Genomic DNA, 20,828 nt, shown 5'->3' with positions numbered 1-20,828 from the left:
AGTGATTTGTGGACTCAGGAGGGCTGATGACAGGCAGTGAGGATCGTTGGCACCGCGTGAACAGAGGCACTGCGGGTTCTCCCGCAGCCTCTCAGCTTTGTTACTGGGCATCCTGGTAGCATTTTGGGGTGTTACACCTGCAGGGGGGATGGGAGTGCAGGGTACGTGTTCTTTCCACTGTGGACATAAAATGGGGGGCCAGGAGAGAGCAATGTTCCCCATGTCACCAGCCCCACAGAAGCCGTCTTTGGAGAAAAGTTCAGTACAATGAAACTGGCATGAATTGAGCAGAGACTGGACTAGGAGCTTGAGACTCAAAGATAAGTGAGTCTCAGAGCTGGCCCTCCGGCTCAGGGGGAGACGCAATTTGAACATAATGTCAGAAGTTGCAACGATGAAGGTCCGCACGAGCAGCGTGTACTTTCAGGGGAAAAGGGGAGGCAGGTGCAGAAGTTTCTTGGGAGGGGTGGTGCCTGCCCTCGTGACTTTTGGGAGTTCACAAGGGACAAGGGAGTAGGAAACCGCCAGACAAGGGGAAGAGTGGGGACTGGGACATGATCCGGAAAAGCATGGCGTGGACAAGGACCCCGCACAGCTCCGTGGTGTTGGAGGACGGAGCCAGCCACGAGACTCAGGTCAACAGGACCAGGCCTTGATGGCTGACTTGCTGGAGCTGAGCATCGTCAAAGGCTCTGTAGTCCCATATCACCAGATCAGAGTCTCGTGTCGCTAGATCGCTCCGGCAGGTGATTTCAAGGGAGGCAGTGACAAGGCTTCTTTAGGAAATAAAATCGCACGATTGGCTAATGGCTGACATCTAGGCAGGGTTCAGAAGAGGAAGGAGATAGGACGCCTACCACTGAGGATCCCCGCCAGAGGGTGGGGCAGTAAGACAGGTCGAGGAGCTGGAGGAGGGCTACCAAGGCAGGCTGATCATTTAGCGTCAGCCATACCAAGTCTGGCCCCTGCTGGACATCCAGGCGGAGATGTCCACTGGGCAGCGGGATGCTGGGTCTGAAGTCGCAGGCGCGGTGGGCTGGGTGGGGATCGGAGCCTGCAGGGTGCTGAGAGCCCCGGGGGAGGGGCGGTCAGGGAGGCGTGCAGAGACAGGGAGTGAGGGCAGAGAGGAAACTCTGAGGACCCTGACGAGAGACTGAGAAGGGCGGCTGCAGAGGAATTAGGAGAGAAAGGCAGCGGAAGCCAGAATAGGAATCTTGGAGAAGAATTGCAAAGGTCCCGGATGCTGAGCTGTTTCCCTTGAAATGTTGGGCTCAGGACACTTCAGGGCAGTTTTTGATAGTCACGGGGGGAAGACATTCATCTACGCCGAGAATTTGAGGGCCTCTGAGCTGGGGGATACCCCAGAGTGAGGTCCCTGGGCTCTATTTAATGTGTGCATTCCTGAGCCTAGGATTGAAACCTTCTGGTCCAGAGCTCCGGCCTGTCCTTCAGGACTCAGGCATCCTCTGCCCTGAGGGTCCCCCGCCCCACGCACAGGCAGGCAGGAAACCCCTTTCCCAAAGCGATGCACAGTTGAGCTCACCGGGGCCAGGCCAGGGACCTCGGCACACTCCTGGGCCACTCCCTGCCACAGGCCCTGTGTCGTTTGCAGGGGGTTGACACACCTCCTGCCTCACCCAGCCCAGCTCTGCCTTCCCACCTGAGCGCACACCCCCCACCCCCGAGGAGACATACCCATGGTCTGGGTCCACGTGGGCACCCAGTGTGGTGCACACTCGGGTGAGAGGGAGGCGCTCCTGCAGTGGCCCCTCAGAGGGTCGGGCCTCCCCAGCCCTGGCTGGTCCAGCGGCGCCTGTCGGCGCTGCACAGCATGTGTGATGGTAGTAGGGCCAAGTGGCTTCGGCGCTGAGGCTCTGGAGGCTGGCGGTCCCGTCCTAATCCCAGCTCCACACTGAGGGTCTGGGCGGCCCTGGACGAGGCGCTCACCCTGTCAGGACCTCCGTGTCCCCATCTGTAAGGTGGGGTCCATGCCAACAGCAGCACCCACATGAGACGGTGGTTATGAGGACTCCGTGAGTTGACACTCAAAGCAGCCAGGTGAGAGAGGTCCCACTGAGGGCTAGCTGCTGGTGGCAGGCGTGGCTGCCATTCTAGCCATAGTGTTGGTTGGCATGGGAGCAGCTGGGGCTCCCCTCCGCAGACTTTGGTCCTATGTCCCCTGCGCACCTCTGGAGACTGGTGAGAGACAGGACAACTGCAAACTCTTAGGACAGAGGAGGCTCCCTCCATGTTTGGGCTGCTGAACTGGGGAGAGGGCCCCTCCTCCTCCTCAACTGCCCTGGGCGGGAGTGGAGGGGAATTGATGAAGAAGCCCCGGGACAGGAGACTAAGCTAGTGACGTCCAAACACCGATCGCTGCCTAGTCCCATGTGACTCCCCGACCCGTTTCCATCCATCCGGCCTTTCCCAGGCTCCCAGCGAGCAGAATCCTGCTGCATCTCGGGCCTCTCCGCCCCCTCTCCCTCCCTCTCTCCGCCCCCTCTCCCTCCCTCTCTCCGCCCCCTCTCCCTCTCTCTCTCTCCCTTTCTCTCTCTTTCTCTCTCTTCATGCCTTTCATCAGCATTTCTCTTGCTTAATGGTGAGGAGCTGGAGTATGGCTTCCCATTAACTTTTATGCTCCCCATAAACGGCCTGCTTGATTCACGGTGACAGTTGTTCCCGCTCCGTTCCTGAGGGTTCCTCCATTGTCATCTTGCAAACAGCCAGCCTGTCACCGCCACGTCCCAGCCCACAGCGCCCCACTCGTGGGCCCTGCTGTGCCCGTGGAGGGAGGGAAGCTGGCGTTCACATTTTGTTTACTTTTTTCTTTTTCACACAAGCAAAAGCCCCAGGCCTTAGCACCAAACCTCCTGGAGGGAGCCGAGGCTGAGTGAGCTGGGCCTGGGAACTGAAGAGCCCAGGGACAGGAGAAGGGCCATGGGCCACCTCCCCTGGAACCTGGAGCCACCAACAGAGGCTGGGGTGTACGCATGGCCTCGTGGACAGACTAGAGAGGACGTGGGAGGACAAATGAGGGTTCAGGGCCATGTCCCCCAGGCCCTGAGTCTGGACACAGCCAGGAGGACAGAGGACATGGGTGAGCAGCTCTGGGAAGGCCCCTTTGAGAGGCTCTAGTGTCCCCACGCCAGGGCTGCTTTCCAGGGGCATGGATGATGGGTCTGGAGGTGGATGAGGACGGGGGCACCGATCGGCCTTGGGGAACCCTCCTTCTCTGCCCCAAGTCAGCCAGTAACTTCGAATGAGGCTTTTGTCCCGGAGCCTGGGTTCCAACTGGCCTTCCCGCCTCCACTCGGTCCCCCACCCTGCAGAGGGCCAGGTCTCTCTTAAAAAGCCAGTCTGATCCTGTCTGACTACTTGTTTAACTGTCGTCCACCATCCCTTCAGTGCTGAGGCCCCGCCACTCACCATCCCTCCCCCCTGTCTGCCTCCAGCCGCCACATGGGCCCCCTTTCGCCTCCTCAGATGCCCCCGGCCTCCAGCCTCTTCCCTCTGAGCCTCAGCAGTGCCGTTCCCTCCACCTGGAAGTCCACCCATCTTCACCTTGCACGTCCCTCAGGGCTCAGCTCTGGCGTCAGCTCCTGGGGTGGCCTTCCTGGCCCAGCTACTGGCCTCCCAGACCCCCTCAGTGCCGAGAGAGACTTCAAAGTGCTCTCAAAGTCGAGAGACCCCAGGTTGCTCCCTGCAGCGGGTGCCCCGCACATGGCAGGACCCTGGGGGTGTGGGTGCTGCCTGGAGCTCAGTGGGGACTGGAAGGCTGTGAGTACAATGCCTACACCAGCCCTCGAGGGGCCCTCGTGGGGCCGATGGGATGGATGTGGTTGCTCTGGCTTCAAAGAGATGGGAAGGTGCAAGGTGCAAAAACAGTGAAGTCCTTCCCAGAAGGCCACCAGGCAGTGGGCTGGGCAGAAGAGCACTGAACCTGGAGTCAAGAGACCAGGGCTCCAAGCTTCACTCTGTCACCATGGAAATGGCTCTCGTCCAGCACAGGCGTTAGGTTCTTAGTGTGTAAAGTAAATGGAATGAAGTAGATGGTCCCTGGAGTCCCTTCTGGAAGTCTGCTTGCACAGTACGGTTCTCCTTCCCTCATGCAGGCCCTTCAGTGGAAACTCTCTGGTCAGTGCAGCGTAACTTTCCAGAGACATGCGGGGGCGCACCAACAGAGAACCTGGAATCGGCGGTGGTCTGCTTCCTCCCTTGCAGTTTCATATTAGCCCCTCGTTGAAGGAGAGAAAGAAACAGAGAAGAAGAAGAAAAAAAACACTCAGATCTTGGTACTGAGATTTCACCTGAGCCACAGTCATGGAGCAGATTGAGTAGAGAAATCACAGAGACAGTAACTAGGCACGCGCTTCCCCGCCTTAGGAAAGAGGACGAGCTATTGGCTGGGGAAATCTCCCCGGCTCTGTTCAATTATGAGTCTCAGCAGGAAGCCTGGAAAATCCCGCCGCTCTGGAGTGAAGGGTTGGAGGAGGTGGAAGGCTGGTGCTGCGGGTTCTTGAAGAATTCGCCAAGTGACCTGGGGCCTGGTGGGTGGTCAGACAGGAGGCCGGGCCAGGGTCCCACCTCTTGCCAAGGGCCAGGGTGGGTGGACAGGAGCTGGGTGGTGAGATTGGGGGCCTCTGGGACATGAGAGGCATCTTGGGTCTTCCCAGCAGGCATTTCTTATGTGGGAGGAGACTTGGTTCATTGGCCAACAGTGGGTAAGAAGTCATTTTCTTATGGGAATAGAGGGGAAGTCCTCACTTAGGGGCACTGTTTCCATACTGGCTACGAATGGTCTCATTTCCTTACTCCTCCTGGGAACTGTGGGAGGCCCACTGGTAACCGCACTTTGTCCACCAGGAAGCATTGACACTGTGCCATTAACCGGCCAGCCCAGTGATCGTGTTCCCAGATGGCTGAGACCCCAAGAGGCTGGAAGTCCCAGACCACACAGCTTCCATGTGGCATGTGGGGGCTGGCGCCCAGCATTCCCGACCCCCAATACAAGGTCCCTTCTCCCCGTTGGCCCTGTCGTCTCCCGGGAGCCCGTGCCCACTTTTATACCTTGTTAGAGTGTTGCAGACCTGCCCTGAGGAAGGAAGTATGGCCCGGGCTCCGGAGCCCGTGAGAACTGGGTTGGAATCTCTTTCCCCTGAGGAAGGTGTGGCTGGTTGGGGGTTAGGGTTCTGGTGGCCAGTGAAATAGAAACCAAATTCTTCTGCTTGATCCCCAAAGAGGACTTTATTGGATGTGGGGTCCCAGAGGACTGAAGGAGCTTAACAGCCAAGACTGAGGAAGGGGAGAACCAGGTACTTTGTGGCTGGAGTCGCAAACCATGGAGAACCCCCACTGGTGAACTCCCCGCCGCCCCTCAGTCTCTGGGCCTCCTCTGCTTCTGGTCCAGACTCCAGACAGAGCCTCTGGTTGGTCCAGCTCAGGCCAGATGTGTGCCGGGAGCCCTGGCTGGGGCAGGGCCACACTCTGTGAGCGAGTCGGGTCCATTCCCACAGGTACTCATCAGTGGGACATCAGAGCTTTGGGATGGGCTTAGAGCCAGGCAGATGGCCCGCCCTCCCCTCCCCACGGTCTGCCCCTGAGTCACTGCCAGTCTGTCCAAGCACAAAGCCCTGAGAGCCCAGGACCTAGAGAGACGCCTCAGTTTGCCACACTAACCGATCCCCGGGTGTCAGGTTGACAGAGACAGGGTTCGGGGGCCGAGACAGAGTTGTCTCTGGGAACCCCCACTGCCTGGGGGAGGGGCTGCACTGAACTGGTTCCCGGCAGGCCCCGGGCCCCTGGCGGACACTGAACCAGAGCTGGCACCACCTTCAGCTGATGACAAGGCGCCTTCTCCCCTAGACTCTCCACTGGCCTCCCTCTGGGTCGTCCCATTTGAGGGAAATACACTACTGGCTGTCACCTAGACTGCTGGAGGTAGGAGGTGGCTTGCAGCTGGAGCCCTCTGCCCGTCGCCAGGTCACCGACTAGAACTGACGTAGGGGACTCGGGCTCCAAGTCGCTGTAGAACTCACTTTTCTCTGTCAGGTCTAAGCATTGCAAGACGAGGACCCGCACGCCCTCGAGAGGACTCTCTCCCTGTGGGTGACTGGGGTGGCAGCCGAGTCCAAGGTCCCACAAGCCTCCCCGCCCTGAGTCCCTGGCAGTGGTGGGTCGGGAGGCTGCCATGACCCGGCTGACAGCTGCAGGAAGCTGCCAGCGGAGCCAAGGTTTAAATGTGTCCCTCCTCACAAGGAGCTGCAGTGGGAGGGGACAAATGAAGAGAGAGCTTGTTAATCCTGGAGGAGTTTGGCCTGTGATCTCTCAGGCCCCTGGGCTCCTCTGGGACAAAAATAAGACGCCCAAGGGCCCCAGGGTGGGGCCCGCCAGGCTGGAAACAGAATCCCAGATGATCCGAGAGGGACTACAGCTCCTGGCATTAGCCAGGAGGAGACTTTCCCAGCGCCAGAAAAGCTCACCGCGGCATCAAATCCATTCCCTCTGCAGCCCCAGGACCCACCCCCACTGCCCAGGCCTGCCGTCTTCCAAAAGCTCACCCCTAACATGCATCTGGGCTTTTCCTCCGCCTGAACCACCAGGCACCAAACAGCACCTGCCCCTCGGTGCTGGGTGGGTCCAGCCCCTCTCCGGAGCTGTCCCCGGTGCCAGTCCAGTGCTCCATCCTGATCCTCTGACACTGTGTGAACCCGTCACCTCCCTCGTGGCAGCTGCCACTCTCCCTTGTTCTAAAGGGATGTGTGCACTCACCTCCCCAAAGAGGCTGTAAGTTCTTTTTTTTAAAATACTCACCGAGAACGTGCTTATTAATTTTAGAGAGAAGGGAAGGGAGAGAGGGAGAGAAGCATCCATGTGAGAGAGAAATATCGATTGGTTGCCTCTTGTACGCGCTCGGATGGGAGATGGAGCTTGAAATCCAGTCATGTGCCCTGACCGGGAATCGAACCTGTGACTTTTCTGTTTATGAGATGATGCTCCAACCAACTGAGCCACAGAATGGATGCTGAATTAAAAGAAAGAAGGGGCAAAGGGCTTAACAGAAGGGCCAGGCTTCTACCAAAATCCAACCAGATCCTATAAGGACCATGAGGCACCTCTGTGACTCTAAGCGGGAAAAGAGCACGTGTGAGACTTGTCTGGCCCTGGTAGCCAGTGCGGTCACTGCCGGAGAGGCTGCCCCGGCTCTGCATCCCTAGCACCTGGCCGTGGAGAGGGCACGGACGGCTCCTTCCCTGACTCCAGTCAGAACACCAGTCAGTGTTTGAAGGCATCGCCAAGAAACGAGGCCTTAAAAACTATATTCTCACCCTGGCAACATCATCAGGCTTCATCCTTCTCAAAATGCGTTGGCCTCACCTCAGCTCTGAAGGACGGTGAGCACCTGTCGCTACTTCCCAGGTGGGGACAGCCTTTCCTGACCTCTGCCTGGCAGCCGGGGATCAGGTGGCTCTGGGACGTGCTCCCTGAAGCTCTGGACCCTCCTCTGGGCTCCCTGCCTCAGTCAGAGCTGAGCGGGTCTCGAGTAGAAAGCTGTAGACTGGCAGAGACCACATCGGTGATGTTCCTTTCTTATGTCATCGGTTGTGACCGTGACAGAAACACACCAAAGCGCTTGATGTCTTACACATAAGACAAGTAAATGCATCACTTACTTAGCAGTGCGGAGTGGGTGTTAAGTAAGCCCATTTCCTCCACGGTGGGATCCGGGCACCCGGTCCTCTCCACCTGTGGCTCACATTCCCCGAGGCTGGTGGGAAGGGGGGCAGTGGAGTTAGGGGGTGCACCCACTTCTCCAGAGCCTTGTCCAGAAAGGCCATGCCTCCTTTCTGCTCCCACTCCGTCACCAGCTCGGTCACATAGCCACACTGAGCTGCAAAGGAAGCTGGGAAACAGCGTAGCCACATGTTCTGTAAAAGAGGACATGAGTTTTTAGGGAGCAGACACCCTGCTGCATCTGAGTCCCCAGAATCTCACATGGAACTGCTGCTCAAGAAATGGGTGAGGGAACTGAAGGCCATAGTGACCTGACAGGGTCTCACAGAGTCACCGGCAGGCCAGGGAGACGGGGCTCCCCAGAAAGTCCAGCCCAGCCCACGCCGCCTCTCTAGGCCTGGAGCTCCTTTACCCAGCAGCCCGCCTGGCTGTGACTGGAGGGAGGCCAGCCCTAGCAGGACACAGCGGGTGCCGATTGGTAAATCACAGCTATTAGGAGCGTTCTTTAGAGATAGGCATGGAATTAAGGAATTATGAGGAGGAGCTCCAAGCGGGAATTGGAGCAAAGCAAGGCGCCCGAGGGGTGGGGAAGTGTGGAGCACTGGCCTGGACACCCGGCTGAGCATGTGCCCCCCAAACCCATGTGATTGTGCCCCTTTGGATTTTTGTACTGGAACCTGAACCCTGGTGCTCAGAAGACGGCCTTCTTTGGAATGTGGGTCTTCAACGAGATAACCAAGCTGAAGTGAGGACATTAGCGTGGGCCCTAATCCGGTCCCTGTGAAAAAAGGAAACTTGGGAAATGGACACACACGGGGAGAACGTGGCCATGTGAAGGTGAGGGCCAAGGTCAATGTGGCGCTTCCACAAGCCACTGCATGCCCGTGACTGCCATCAGACCCCCAGAAGCTGGGCAGAAGCTTGGAACGAGTTCTTCCTCAGAGCCCTGGGAAGGAACCAACTCCACCCACACCTCGATCTCGGACTTCTGGCTTCCAGACCTGTGAGACAACGTACTTCTGTTGGTTAAGCCACCTGGTTTGTGGTTATGGCAGCTCTACAAATGAACACCCCCATCGTCTCTGTGCTGGGATGATGGAGACTGAGTCACTTCCATCTGGCCTCTGGTCCCTCATCTGCAGACACATCGAAGGATAAGAACTGGGGTCTCCCCAAACCGCCCTGTGTGGCCTTTCTTCTTTTCACACCTTGCTGCCCCCTTCAGGAGTGGCCGCCCACCCAGGACTCTGCAACTTCAATCAGCCCCACAGGGACTGTACTGTAAAGTTCCAACCAAACCTACCATGCAAGACACCCACCCCAGCCCAGCACTGCACACCATTGCTGCTTCCTGCCTACGCCAGGCCGTCTGAGGTTCGGGACTGCAAGGCTAACCTCCCTGCATGCCTTGGCCCCCGTGGGTCCTTTGCTCGCATGAACCATCGGGGCACCCCGTCCATACACACCGGCACCTCACAGCTCCTGACCCTCTGTCCTGACGGGTGGGGGGTCCTGGACTGACATCCGTCTGCCTGAGCATCTCCATCTTCCAGTGAAAGGTTAATTCAGCCCCAAACATCAGCCGGTGTCCTTAGCCCAGGAGTTTTTCCTACACTTCCCCATTAAGCTCCCAGCAATCAGAATGACTGAGAGCTCACTGAGTCCTTCTGCCTCCAGGGCATGGGAGATAAGGGCACGCACTCAGAATTCGGGCGGTCTGAGTTCGAATCAGCTAGGGCACTTAGTAGCAAGTGGTGTTAGTAACCCTCTCTACCTCCCAGGGTTAGTATGACGATGAAGGGAGTTAACAAACATCAGGGGCTTAAACTTGTGCCTGGCACATACTGGGTGCTGCACAAATTCCTGCCATTGTTCTTACTCTGAGGATATCGTCTCCCCTCAAGTCCAAGACCCTGCCACCCCTCAGTTCTCCACCTTCTCCATGAATTGCTGGGTCCTTCCTGGAAACACGCAGCCCTGCAGCCCCGCTAGGCTGTGCCCGCAGGAGGTTAGGGCCAGGGGAGGGGCCAGGCTCACAGACAAGCCGATCCGGGGAAACACCGGAGGGGCGGCCACCCTCACAAGTGATCGGCCCCAGGACGGGGACCTCCTCCCCCATGGCCCACTCCCAGACGAGGGTTTGATCCGTTTGGTCCTTGCACCCGGGCTGTGACCAGAAGACAAGGACCTGATTCACAGCGGGAGACAACCACTTCAAATTATTAGGAAGTTCAAACCGATAGCCACTTAGAAGAATAAGTGTTGTTTGGTTATTTTCCAACACAGGGATGACCCCAGTGAAGCCAGTGGACTGTGTGGCCCGCTGTGCTTCTCCCCCTTGTGCCCTCCTCCGGTCTGGGCGGCCGTGCAGGCAGCTGGGCCACTTCTGCCTCCACCGCTCCTGGTGTTAACCAGGAGGCTGGGAATGATGGGTTAAAGAAGTAACTCTCCTGGTGACTCATGAAGTATCCTCACACCAGTGCCTTCCCGACCCTCGGGAGGGAGAGGGCCACCTGTCTCTGGGAACACAGGCCGGCGACCCCCGGGAGCGCCTCAGAGTCCCCGCAGTGTGGCCAGTGCTGGGCCTCAGAACTAACCCCTCTAAACGGCACTTTGCAGCAGCACCGTGGCCGTTCACCGAGAGAGAGAGGTCCCGTGCGAAGTGGATCGGAAATGGCTTTCTCTCTTATTCCTTTCATCAGCCTTCATGTTCTCCCTTGTCAGAGCCTTAGGCCACCGCTAACCAAATTCAATTTGACAGCGATAAGTGTGAGGTCTTTAGGACTAAACACTGCACTCAACAAAAACGAGTTCTGGGAGATGTGGCGACCCTTGTGACAAAGCCCTGGGAGGCTGAGTCCACAGGAACGCCAGGTCCAGAGAAAGGGCGGTGGGCAGGGCCACCGTGCTCTGGGTGGGTCAGATCCAGCCAGGAACGGTGGGTTTGCTGGTGGGGTGGGGGTCTGGGGGCTTGTTCTTCTGGGCACTGAGAGTTGGGAGCTGACCCGGAGGAGGGAGCGAGGCTGGAGAAAAAGATCTTCGAATCAACCAGTAAAAAAATGGCTGGAGGAACTGAAGAAGTTTGACACTCATTTAGAAGAAATACCCCAATTCTTGACTTGGGGGGACAGCTCCTTCTCTCACTGCCTGCCCCTCCTCCGCTGCCCCCAGCTCTTTAGACGGTGGGTGGGGTTGAAAGCAGGCTCTTCTAGACCAGGGGTGTCCAACTCATTTTCACCGGGATCACATCAGCGGTTACCTTCAAAGGGCCAAATGTAATTTTAGGACTGTGTAAATGTAACCACTCCTTAACTAGGGGCAAAGAGCTCTGCACTGCTGACGGATAGGACAAGATGAAGGGCCGGATTCGGCCCACGGGCCTTGTGCTTGCCACCTGTGCTCTGGACGGTCAGCAAGGTCTGGCCAGGGGAGGCAGCTTGTAGGCCACCTGGTGTCCTCAGCCCTGAGCCTCCCTGCAAACCCTGGACAGCTGGAAAAGCCACCGCACTTCAGTCCTGTGAGACATAATTCCCTTCTTCCATGATTTGAAGGGTTGACATGTGATCGGGGGGAACCTCTACTGCTATGGATTATAAATAGCAGCTGTGGGTGAAATTTTGTGGAGGCAGGTGACCTTTCAGGAACTTAAAGCTGTTTGAGAATGGGATGCTTTGGGGGTGATGAGGTCCCCATGGCTGGCAGTCCCCAAATAGGAGGTCCCTGGGGAGAGGATTCAGGACCCCGAGAAGGGGGACCTATACCAGACGACTGGTGAAGGTGCTTTGGCAGCCTGGCCCTGAGAGGTTGGAGAGGTTTCCTTGCCGCACGCTCAATGAGAAGATGCTTTTGCAGATACCCAGTAAATGCGCTGCTTAGGCATCAGCCGTGGGTTCCTGTAGCAGACAGAGGAGCAGGAGAGCCTATCCCATCCGGCAGTGGGGGCACTTCCACCTTCCTGCAAGGCTGAGCTCCAGTGATGAGTGAGCCAGGAGACCGCACTTCCTGTCACACAGCAACGCGCCTGTATTAGCTTCCTAGAGCAGCCGTGACAAATGATTACAAACCAGGTGGTCTAGAGCAACAGAAACTGATTGTCTCCCAGTGCTGGAGGCCAGACGTCCAAAACCAAGGTGTCAGCGGGGCCACGCCCTCTCTGAGTCTCTGCGCAGGAGCCTTCCTTGCCTCTCCCCAGCTTCTGGTGCTTGCAGACACACCTGCGCGTCCCGTGGCCTGTAGACACATCAGTCCAACCTCTATCTCTGTCTTCACATGCCTTCTCCCGTGTGTGTCTGTGTCCGCATTTCTTTCTTCTGAGGCCACCAATCATTGAATTTATTTTTTAAGATTATATTTATTTCCAGAGAGAGGGGATGGGAGGAAAAAAAGGTTGAGAGAGAAACATGATGTGCAGCAAAAGAAACATCAATTGACTGTCTCTCCCCAACCGGGGACCTGACCTGCAACCCAGGCACATGCCCTGACAGGGAATCGAAGCTGAGACCTATAGGTCTTTGGGGTGATGCCCAGCTCACTGAGCCACACTGGTCAGGGCACCAGGTACTGGATTTAGATCCCACCCCAGTGTGACTTCATCTTAACTGGATTCCATCTTCAAGACCCTGTTTCTAAATAAGACCACATTCACAGATACCAGGGGGTAAGGACTTCAATATATCTTGTCGGGGGAGCACCGTTCAACCCACCACGGTGCCCTTTTTGTCTGTGCAGAAGAGCGTGGTACGGGAGGAGGGAAAGGAGAAAGGGCATGCGTTCGTGTATCTTGGAGCATAATTCCACGCAGAGGAATCTACAGTGTGTTCACACAGCCCCAAGAGAGAGGAATGTCTATTGCTATGGTATAGTTAAGTTGATAAAGCATAAAGATGGATGGTTATGAACCCCTAAAATGAATACTAAAGATGAGTTAATGTTAGACAGTGATTTCTACTTACAATTTCTGTCAGATGTAAAATAGCATTCTTGATGTAGGATGGAGGTTAGCCAAATCGATTGGAGAAACATTAGGAACAAATGCGTTTATACGCAAGCTAATGTTTCAAAACCTGAGTTTTATTTTCAGATTGAAAGTATAAATATAAGGTTTCCGCATTTCTGCCAAAGCATGTTTTTCTTTCAGCATTATCAGTGATGGAGCAAGACCCATTCCCTGGTCCCTACACTCTTCATTTCCTTCTAGTATTTTCAGCAATGTTCGGATTAGGATCAACATATTGGTTTTTATTTAAAATAAACAGGTTTTCTTAGAAGTAAGATCTATAGATATTGACCTGGAGAGATGTGTGTACATATTGTTAACTGAAAAAAATCAGGTTACAGAGTGTAATTCCACTTTAAAATAAGCATATAGCCATTCTCGAGACCAGTCTGTCAGTCCCTCGTAAAACCAAACACAAGCCCTGGCTGGTGTAGCTCAGTGGATTGAGCTCGGGCCTGTGAAGCAAAGAGTTACCAGTTCCATTCCCAGTCAGGGCACAGGCCTGGGTTGCAGGCCAGGTCCCCAGTAGAGGACACATGAGAGGCAACCACACATTGATGTTTCTCTTCCACTCTTTCTCCATCCCTTCCCCCTCTCTAAAAAATAAATAAAATATTTTTTAAAAAAACCAAACACGAAGCTCTGGTGTGAGCCTGCATTTGCCCCCCCTGGGCGTTTATGCCGGAGACAGAAAACAGGCCCCGCCCAAAACCTGTGCACGAAGGTTTACAGCAGCATCATTAGGAACAGCTGAGGACTGTGGGCGTGATCGCTGGAAACACGCAGGCGCCCACGCTGCGGCGGAGCAGTACGCTGCGTGCGGTTAAAAGGAACACGTGCTCATCCAGGCCCGTGTTTTCTTTGCTCCCCTGTACTCAGTTGTAACGGGGGAGTCCGCAGGACACAGCGATCCCCCTCTCAGTTTAGGGGGGCCGTCCTGACTATAGGACTGGCTCCTAAAGGCACGAGGGGACAATAAGAAGAAAAGAAAAAGAAACGCACTCTTGCTACGTAAACAACTTGGGTAAGTCTGGAGGGAGGCTCGCTGAGGGAAAAGAGCACATCCCCACGGGCTACGTACTGCGTGACTCCCTTTGAGAACATTCTGGAAAGGACAGAACTACGCAGATGGAGACTACCTTCGTGGTTGCCATGGGTGAGGACAGGGGCCGGGGGCAGGAGGAGCTGTGTGCGTACAAAAGGGGGGGCGACGTGAGGGGTCCTGGTGGGGGTGGGACGTTGTGTATCTTCACTGAAGCCATGTCGGTGTCTGGTCGCAATACTGTAGTTTTGTAAGATGTTACCATGCGGGGGGCTGGGGGTATGATACATGGTGTCCCTCCGTATGGTTTCTTACAGCCATGGGTAAATCTACAATTATCTCCATGTAAAAGGTTTGGTTTTTTAGAAGCATAGGGTTTGACCTCACGTACGCGTGTACGTGTGTAAGCTGCACTCCCAGGAAGACGCACGGCCGATTGTTGATCTCTGGACATAAGTCTATAGAGAGAGATTATTTCTGTTTTCTTTTTCAACCTCTCACTGTTTGGCTGGTTCCAACAAGTATGTGTGACCTGGTGACCGTGTTTAGACTCATAGAGTAGACCAAAAATTTGGGGGTGGGTGATGAAGAGCGGGTGCTCCACCAAGCCCACCACGGCTGGAAAATGCTTGTTCTGAATCTGAACAAGCCAGGAAGCCAGGAGGAAGGGGAGGGTGTGACTGGCCCACTCAGGCCTTCGTGTGCCCCCACCTCCCAGCCATCCCGACCCCAGCCTGTCTTGGTGCTCTCTCCTCTCGATCACAAACACTCATGTTCTTCACCAACTCGACCACTCACAAGAGGGTACGGACCTGCAGAGCAGAGGGCGGGTGGTTTCTGGGTCCAATAGCAGCGAACCGGCCTGGAGCCATCGCCGTGGGCCGAGACTCATCTAGGCGCCTTCTGCATACTCTCTCATGCGAAATCCCGAGGTGTGAGGCCTGTGGTGGTGTCTGTCCTACAGATGAGGAGACTGAACCGGCTAACAAGTTGTTTGTGCTTGACACAGCACAGAGAACACAGCTGAAGCTTGAGGCACTCAAGGTGTCATCTCCGATACCCTTCTCTGCTCCTCACCGTCCCTAACCAAGCCCAGCCCACCCACCAGTGGCCCCTGTGGCCTTCAGGAGGCAGGGGGCCAGCACCCTAGCTCTCTGGAGGCAGCAGACAGCAGGAAAGCTCCAGGAGGCAGCGGGAAGCCGGCTAATTGGTAAACGGTGGAACAGCGGCATGCCCCGAGCTCCTTAGTAGATGCTGGTCTGACGCAGGCCCTGCTTCCACACTGTGTGAGGTCAGGCCGGGCTGCCGGGGGCCAGCAGGACGCTTGGCAGCAGCTGCAGAACAAGAATTGAGCCCAGCTGGAAACCGCCCCAGCCTGGCAGTGTGGGCTGTCAAGATGAGCTCCTTGGAGGAGCAAGGAGGCCGACCCCAGGGTGAGGGCTTGGAGGGCTGGGCAGGGCCTGACACCCCATGTGCCCCCTTCTCCACCGGTGCCCACTTCTGTCCCGGGCACTCCCAGACTGCAGAGGCCCCGGGGGCTGGGAGAGCAGGATGGAAGTTTCTTTTTTTTTTTTTTTTTTTTAATTTTTTTTATTGATTATGCTGTTACAGTTGTTCTATTCCCCCTTTATTCCCCTCCACCCTACCCCCCATCCCCACCATCACCCCCCTTTAGTTTATGACCATGTGTCTCAAGTCCTTTAGATTCTATATTTCCCATGCTATTCTTGCCCCCCATCTATTTTCTATCTACTGTCTATGCTACTTATTTTCTGTACCTTCTCCTCCTCCCACTCCCCTGTTGCTAACCCTCCTTGAGATCTTCATTTCTATGTTTCCACTCCTGATCTAGCTGTCCTTTTAGTTTGCTTTCGTTTTAGGTGTGGTTGTTAATAACTGTGAGTTTGTTGTCCTTTTACTGTTCATGTTTCTTTAACTTCTTTTTCTTCGATAAGTCCCTTTAACATTTCATATAATAAGGGCTTGGTGATGATGAACTCCTTGAATTTTTTTTTTTTAATTATTTTTTTATTGATTATGCCATTACATTTGCTCTATTCCCCCCTCCCCTCCCCTCCACCCTGCATACCCCTCCCCCACCATTTCCCCCTTTAGTTCATGAACATGTGTCTCAAATTCTTTAGATTCTGTATTTCCCCTGCTATTCTTTCCCCCCCCCCTATCTATTTTCTATCTACTGTCTGTGCTACTTATTTTCTGTACCTTCTCCCCCTTCCCCTCCTCCCACTCCCCTGTTGCTAACCCTCCATGTGATCTTCATTTCTATGGTTCTGCTCCTGATCTAGCTATCCTCTTAGTTTGCTTTTGTTTTAGGTGTGGTTGTTAATAACTGTGAGTTTGCTGTCCTTTTACTGTTCATCTTTTTTATCTTCTTTTTCTTAGGTAAGTCCCTTTAACATTTCATATAGTAAGGGCTTGGTGATGATGAACTCCTTGAATTTGATCTTATCTGGGAAGCACCTTATCTGTCCTTCCATTTTAAATGAAAGTTTTGCTGGATAGAGCAATCTTGGTTGTAGGTCTTTAGATTTCATGACTTGGAATACCTCTTTCCAGCCCCTTCTTGCCTGTAAGGTCTCTTTTGAGAAATCAGCTGACAGTCTGATGGGGACTCCTTTGTAGGTGACTGTCCCCTTAGCTCTTGCTGCTTCTAGGATTCTCTCCTTCATTTTAATCTTGGCTAATGTAATTACGATGTGCCTTGGTGTGTTCCTTCTTGGGTCCAACTTCTTTGGTACTCTCTGAGCTTCCTGGATTTCCTGGAAGTTTATTTCCTTTGCCAGATTGGGGAAATTCTCCTTTATTATTTGTTCAAATAAGTTTTCCACTGGTGGCTGTGCCTTTCTCCCTTCTGGTACCCCTATAATTCGGATGTTGGAGCGTTTAAAGATGTCCTGGAGGTTCCTAAGACTCTCCTCATTTCTTTGAATTCTTGCTTCTTGACTCTTTTCTGTTTGGCCATTATTTGCTTTCTTCTGGTCCACTCCATTGATTTGAGTCCCAGTTTCCTTTTCATTGCTATTGGTGTCCTGTGCAATTCCATTCATTTCAATTAGTTTCGCCTTCATATATTTGTCTAATTTGTCGGTATAATCAACCAGTTCTGTGAGGATCCTGATCACCAATGTTTTAAACTGTGCGTCTGTGAGTTTTGCTATTTCTTCATCGCTTAGATTTATTGGCTCTGGGGCTCTGAGATCCTCCTGCGCCATTCTTGGTCTGTTCGGGCCCTTTAAGAAGCGGCGCCTTGGATTCCCAGGTCGCTGGGTTGTGACGCTGTATGTGGGGGCGTGGCCTGAGCGGGGAAATGGCGACCCCTTCTGCCGCTTCTCACAGCTGGGTGCGGAGGAGCAGTGCCTTAGGTGGTTCACCAGGGCCCGGCCACTCAGAGTCGCTGGGGTATGTGGAGGTGGGGTCAGAGCAGGGAAATGGCGGTGCCCTCCACTGCCGCTTGCCGTGGGGACCTGCCGGCCCGGTCCAACCGCCCACTCCCTCGCCTGTCCACCCTCGCACAAATGCGCGACCTCAGTCAACACGCCGCCCCGGGACCGGCTGTCTCCCCCGCGGTCGCTCGCCTGGTTGCTCGCTGGGTCGCTCACTAAGTCCAACCCTGCGCCTGGATTCTGCGGGCCTGAGTGTGTCTGGCCGAGTCCTCCTGTGCAACCCTGCTCCGCCAGCCGCTGGTTTCGCCCCTTACCGGTCAGGCTGAAGAATTTGTTGTTAACGGACTTCCGAAAAGTTCAGTTTTCTGTGTTCTGGCTGTGTTTTCTGTTGCTAATATTTAGTTTTCTCTAATCTTGGTTGTGTGAGAAGGCACGGCACTTCCACCTATGCCTCCATCTTGGCGGAAGTCAGGATGGAAGTTTCAAGAAGGGAGACTGGCCAGTCCTCCTGCAGCGACTAAACTGCCCAGGGTGTCCTGCCTCCCGCCCTGTGAAGGTGCTTCTCACAGTGGGGAGGGGAAACCAGGCAGGAGATGCCTCGGTCTTTCTGGAAGTTTCTCTCGCTCCATGTTCTCTTCCTTCACATTGCCAACTGTGTGCAGTTTCAGTGTGCGCCTGGGGAGGGACTCACCGTAACTGTGCTTGAGAGAGAGGGAAAGATACAGGCAGAGACCGTGGGGCAGAGTTCATCCTAATTTACTTGACTCATAGCCCCCCGCCCCGTCCCCATAGGGCCCCCTCTTCAGCCCTACACACACATGTCCTTCAAAGCTCAGGGCTCACGGAGCTTCCCTCCTCCCCCCAAATTCGCCGAGCTCTGGCCCTCACCCTGTATTTTCATGGCTTTTTTCTCTGCCTGGAAAGCCCCCTCCTCCCAGTTCCCAGTGGCAAATTCTCTGTCATTTTTTAAGGTGTGGCTCCGCAGTCCCCTTGGGTAGGGGAGAGCACGCCCTGCTTGCCCAGGACGGCCCTGCTTGAGGTCTCTTTCTGTCCCCAAATGGTTACAGGCGATGTGCCCTTTCACTGTCAAGGGTGAAAAGTGAAAGTGGGACCATGAGTGACACGGTCACCTTTGGGGCACTTTCCCACCATGGGGTTGTTCCCTGTATATGTGCCTGTCCCCCCCACCCCCCCCGAGACTGGGGACGCCGTGTCCAGGGCCCGCGCAGAGCCCGGCTCACACGCTTCCCACGTGGCAACGGAGCCCACGCAGCTCTCACAGCGCCCCCTCCCTCTCGTCCCCTGCAGGGATCTATAAGGGGCACTGCTTCCGGATCAACCACTTCCCCGAGGACAATGACTACGACCACGACAGCTCGGAGTATCTCCTTCGTGAGTGTCGAGAATCCCTTGCTTCCTTTGTGTGTGGAGGGGAAGCCGGGTGGCAGGTGGGCGCTGGAGAAAGGACGGGCTCTGCGGGGGCGGAGGGGGTGCCGTTCTCCAGATGCTCTCGTCTCTCCCTTTCTGGTTCAGAGGATGGAGCTATGTTCGACGTTGCCATGACATTCTGGGTGTCCCAGTGCAGTTCCTTGGCTGAGGCCCACTCCCCAGGGAGACTGAGGCCTGGGGAGAGTGGACGCAGGCATGGGTGTCCCCACTCCCCAGAGCTGCTGGGCGTGGCTGGCTTCGGGGGAGCAGGTGCTGCAGCTGAGCCCGGGTTCAGGAGGTTAAAGGCAGAGGCTGGCCCAGGCCCGGCATCCCTGGGGGGCTGTGACTCCACCCCGAACACATCCCCCGTCAGCGCTGCACCTGCCCACCCCTCCCCGCACACACCAGCACTCGCCTCTTGAAAAAGCAGACTGAGTTGCACACGAAGCCTGTTGGGTGCCAGGCAGCCCGTGGGAGGAGGCGAGGGTGGCAGCGAGAGCAGCCTCTGACACGTGGGCCTTAAGCATTTTCAGCACCGACGGGTAGAGCCGCCCCCGTCTGTCCCTGCCCTGCCCATGTCCGGTGGCTGGGCTGGCCCCAGAAGGGAGCAAGTCACAGCGCATACGGAGCCCAAAGGACTAACCCGGCTCCATGCCCTGCATCCAGCCAGACCTCATCCCCGGGCCTGCCTAGAAGGAAGGAGGGAAGGAGCCGGGAACAGACAGAGCAGCACCACCGTGTTGAAGTCAGTTTCCCCTTTTCATCCCCTGGGGTGTGGGCCTGGCCTCCTTTATGGAGAATCAATACCAGTGTCCTCAGAGGGAGCATAGCTCGCTCCACACCTGCTTGTGGGTCAGTTTGGTTTAATTTTATTTTTTTTCTAAGAGAGGATTTGGGTTCTGAGTCATCTGGTGAAAGAGGACAGCGTGTGGTCCCAGTGGAGCCTGGGGCGGCATCAGGCTGCTCCGGCCAGGCCCAGAACCTGAAATAATTTGGCCAGCTCTCCCTCCTATCCCCCCTCCCTCACCTCCTCCTCTTCCTCCCGCCTGTCCTCTCTGCTTTCCAGGGGCCAACACTGAACCAAGCCAGTCACACTTCACAGGGCGGCCACTGATGGTCGTACAGGTGGCCCACCGTACAACACGTGCCGAGCCTGTGGTATAAATGACACCCTTCCAGGTGTACAAGGCGTGGCCTGCACAGCCATCTAGGGTGACCCCTGGTGCTTAGCCCCCCTGAGGGGGTGGCTCAGCTAAAATTCCAGCCCCACTCAGAACCTGCCCTTCTCTGCCCCACCCCAGGCAATCAGGGGATGCTTAAGACTCTGGGTGCAGATCTGCCCCCCCCAACCCTGGGACTGCAGGAAGGAGGCACCGAGAAACAAACCACGCCCTCTCCACTTCCCACTTGAACTTGCCTGAGGTTACAGGCATTGGCGCTGGTTCTCACTCCCCTGTGCCTGTCCCCTCTCCCTACCCTCATGGTCCCCAAAGTTCTAGGGTGTCTTTCTGGATTGGCCTCATGACTCGTCAGCCTGGAGGTCAGATCACATGGCTTCCTGAAGCGTGTTTGTGCAGGACTGTTGACAGGTATGGGCAAGGCCCTGGGAAACTGGCAGGGGATGGTGAGCGCACCTGGGCCAGCAACAGAGGAGCCGTGCACTCCTGGGCCTGGGCAGGGGAGGGGGCAGGTATGGAGCAGGAGCTGTGGCCTCTAGGAAGGTGTGCAGCCCCCTCAGGCGCAGCTGCAGGGAGGAAGCCAGGAAAGGGCCGCCTCACCTGCTCTGGGCTCCTGAAGCCAGAGTCCAGGGCGCCCAACGACTCTCTGTGGCTCAGCCTCCCGGGCCCAGAGCAGGGTGGGCGGGAGGTGGCAGGGGGACCCCAGGGGCAGACCAGGAGTGTGCCCTGCAGTCCCCATCCAGCCGTGGCTCCTCACAACTGCCAGCAGTGGCTCCAGAGAGGGCACCAGGGCTCAGAGGGCCCAGCAGTGACTTTCCCAAATAAAGGGAGGGGACAGCACGACAGCAGTTAAAGCTCTCTGGGGATGGAAATATTCTCAAGTGTGCACTATGGGGAGAGCAGCCAGGGTCAGTAACGAGGCTGGAGACTCCCCAGGAAGAGAAGGGGTGACCTGTTTGGAGCCCGTGATCTCCAGCTGCTGGAGGAGCTGGGGCGCAGGGCAAAGTCGATTCTCCAACAAGGAGAGTGGTTTCCACCCTGGCAGCAGA

At 55.9% G+C, this 20,828-nt stretch overlaps 1 protein-coding gene and 1 non-coding gene across 2 annotated transcripts in view; both read left to right on the top strand.

The window, feature by feature from the left end:
• CACNG4 (calcium voltage-gated channel auxiliary subunit gamma 4) overlaps positions 1-20,828 on the top strand; it is a 54,316-nt gene that overhangs the window by 25,705 nt on the left and 7,783 nt on the right. The window contains exon 2 of the mRNA XM_037128144.2: positions 18,482-18,565. Coding sequence (XP_036984039.1) covers positions 18,482-18,565 — 84 coding nt within the window. The remainder of the gene's footprint in view (positions 1-18,481; positions 18,566-20,828) is intronic.
• On the top strand, positions 13,568-13,704 carry LOC119036377 (small Cajal body-specific RNA 11). The gene has a single exon (XR_005079983.2). It is a non-coding gene; the product is annotated as a small Cajal body-specific RNA 11 (non-coding RNA).

Source organism: Artibeus jamaicensis, unplaced genomic scaffold (genome assembly GCF_021234435.1).
Source record: "Artibeus jamaicensis isolate MK-2021 breed Jamaican fruit bat unplaced genomic scaffold, CSHL_Jam_final contig_1998, whole genome shotgun sequence".
Taxonomy (NCBI): Eukaryota; Metazoa; Chordata; class Mammalia; order Chiroptera; family Phyllostomidae; genus Artibeus; species Artibeus jamaicensis.
This window is presented reverse-complemented; position numbering and strand designations above follow the sequence as displayed.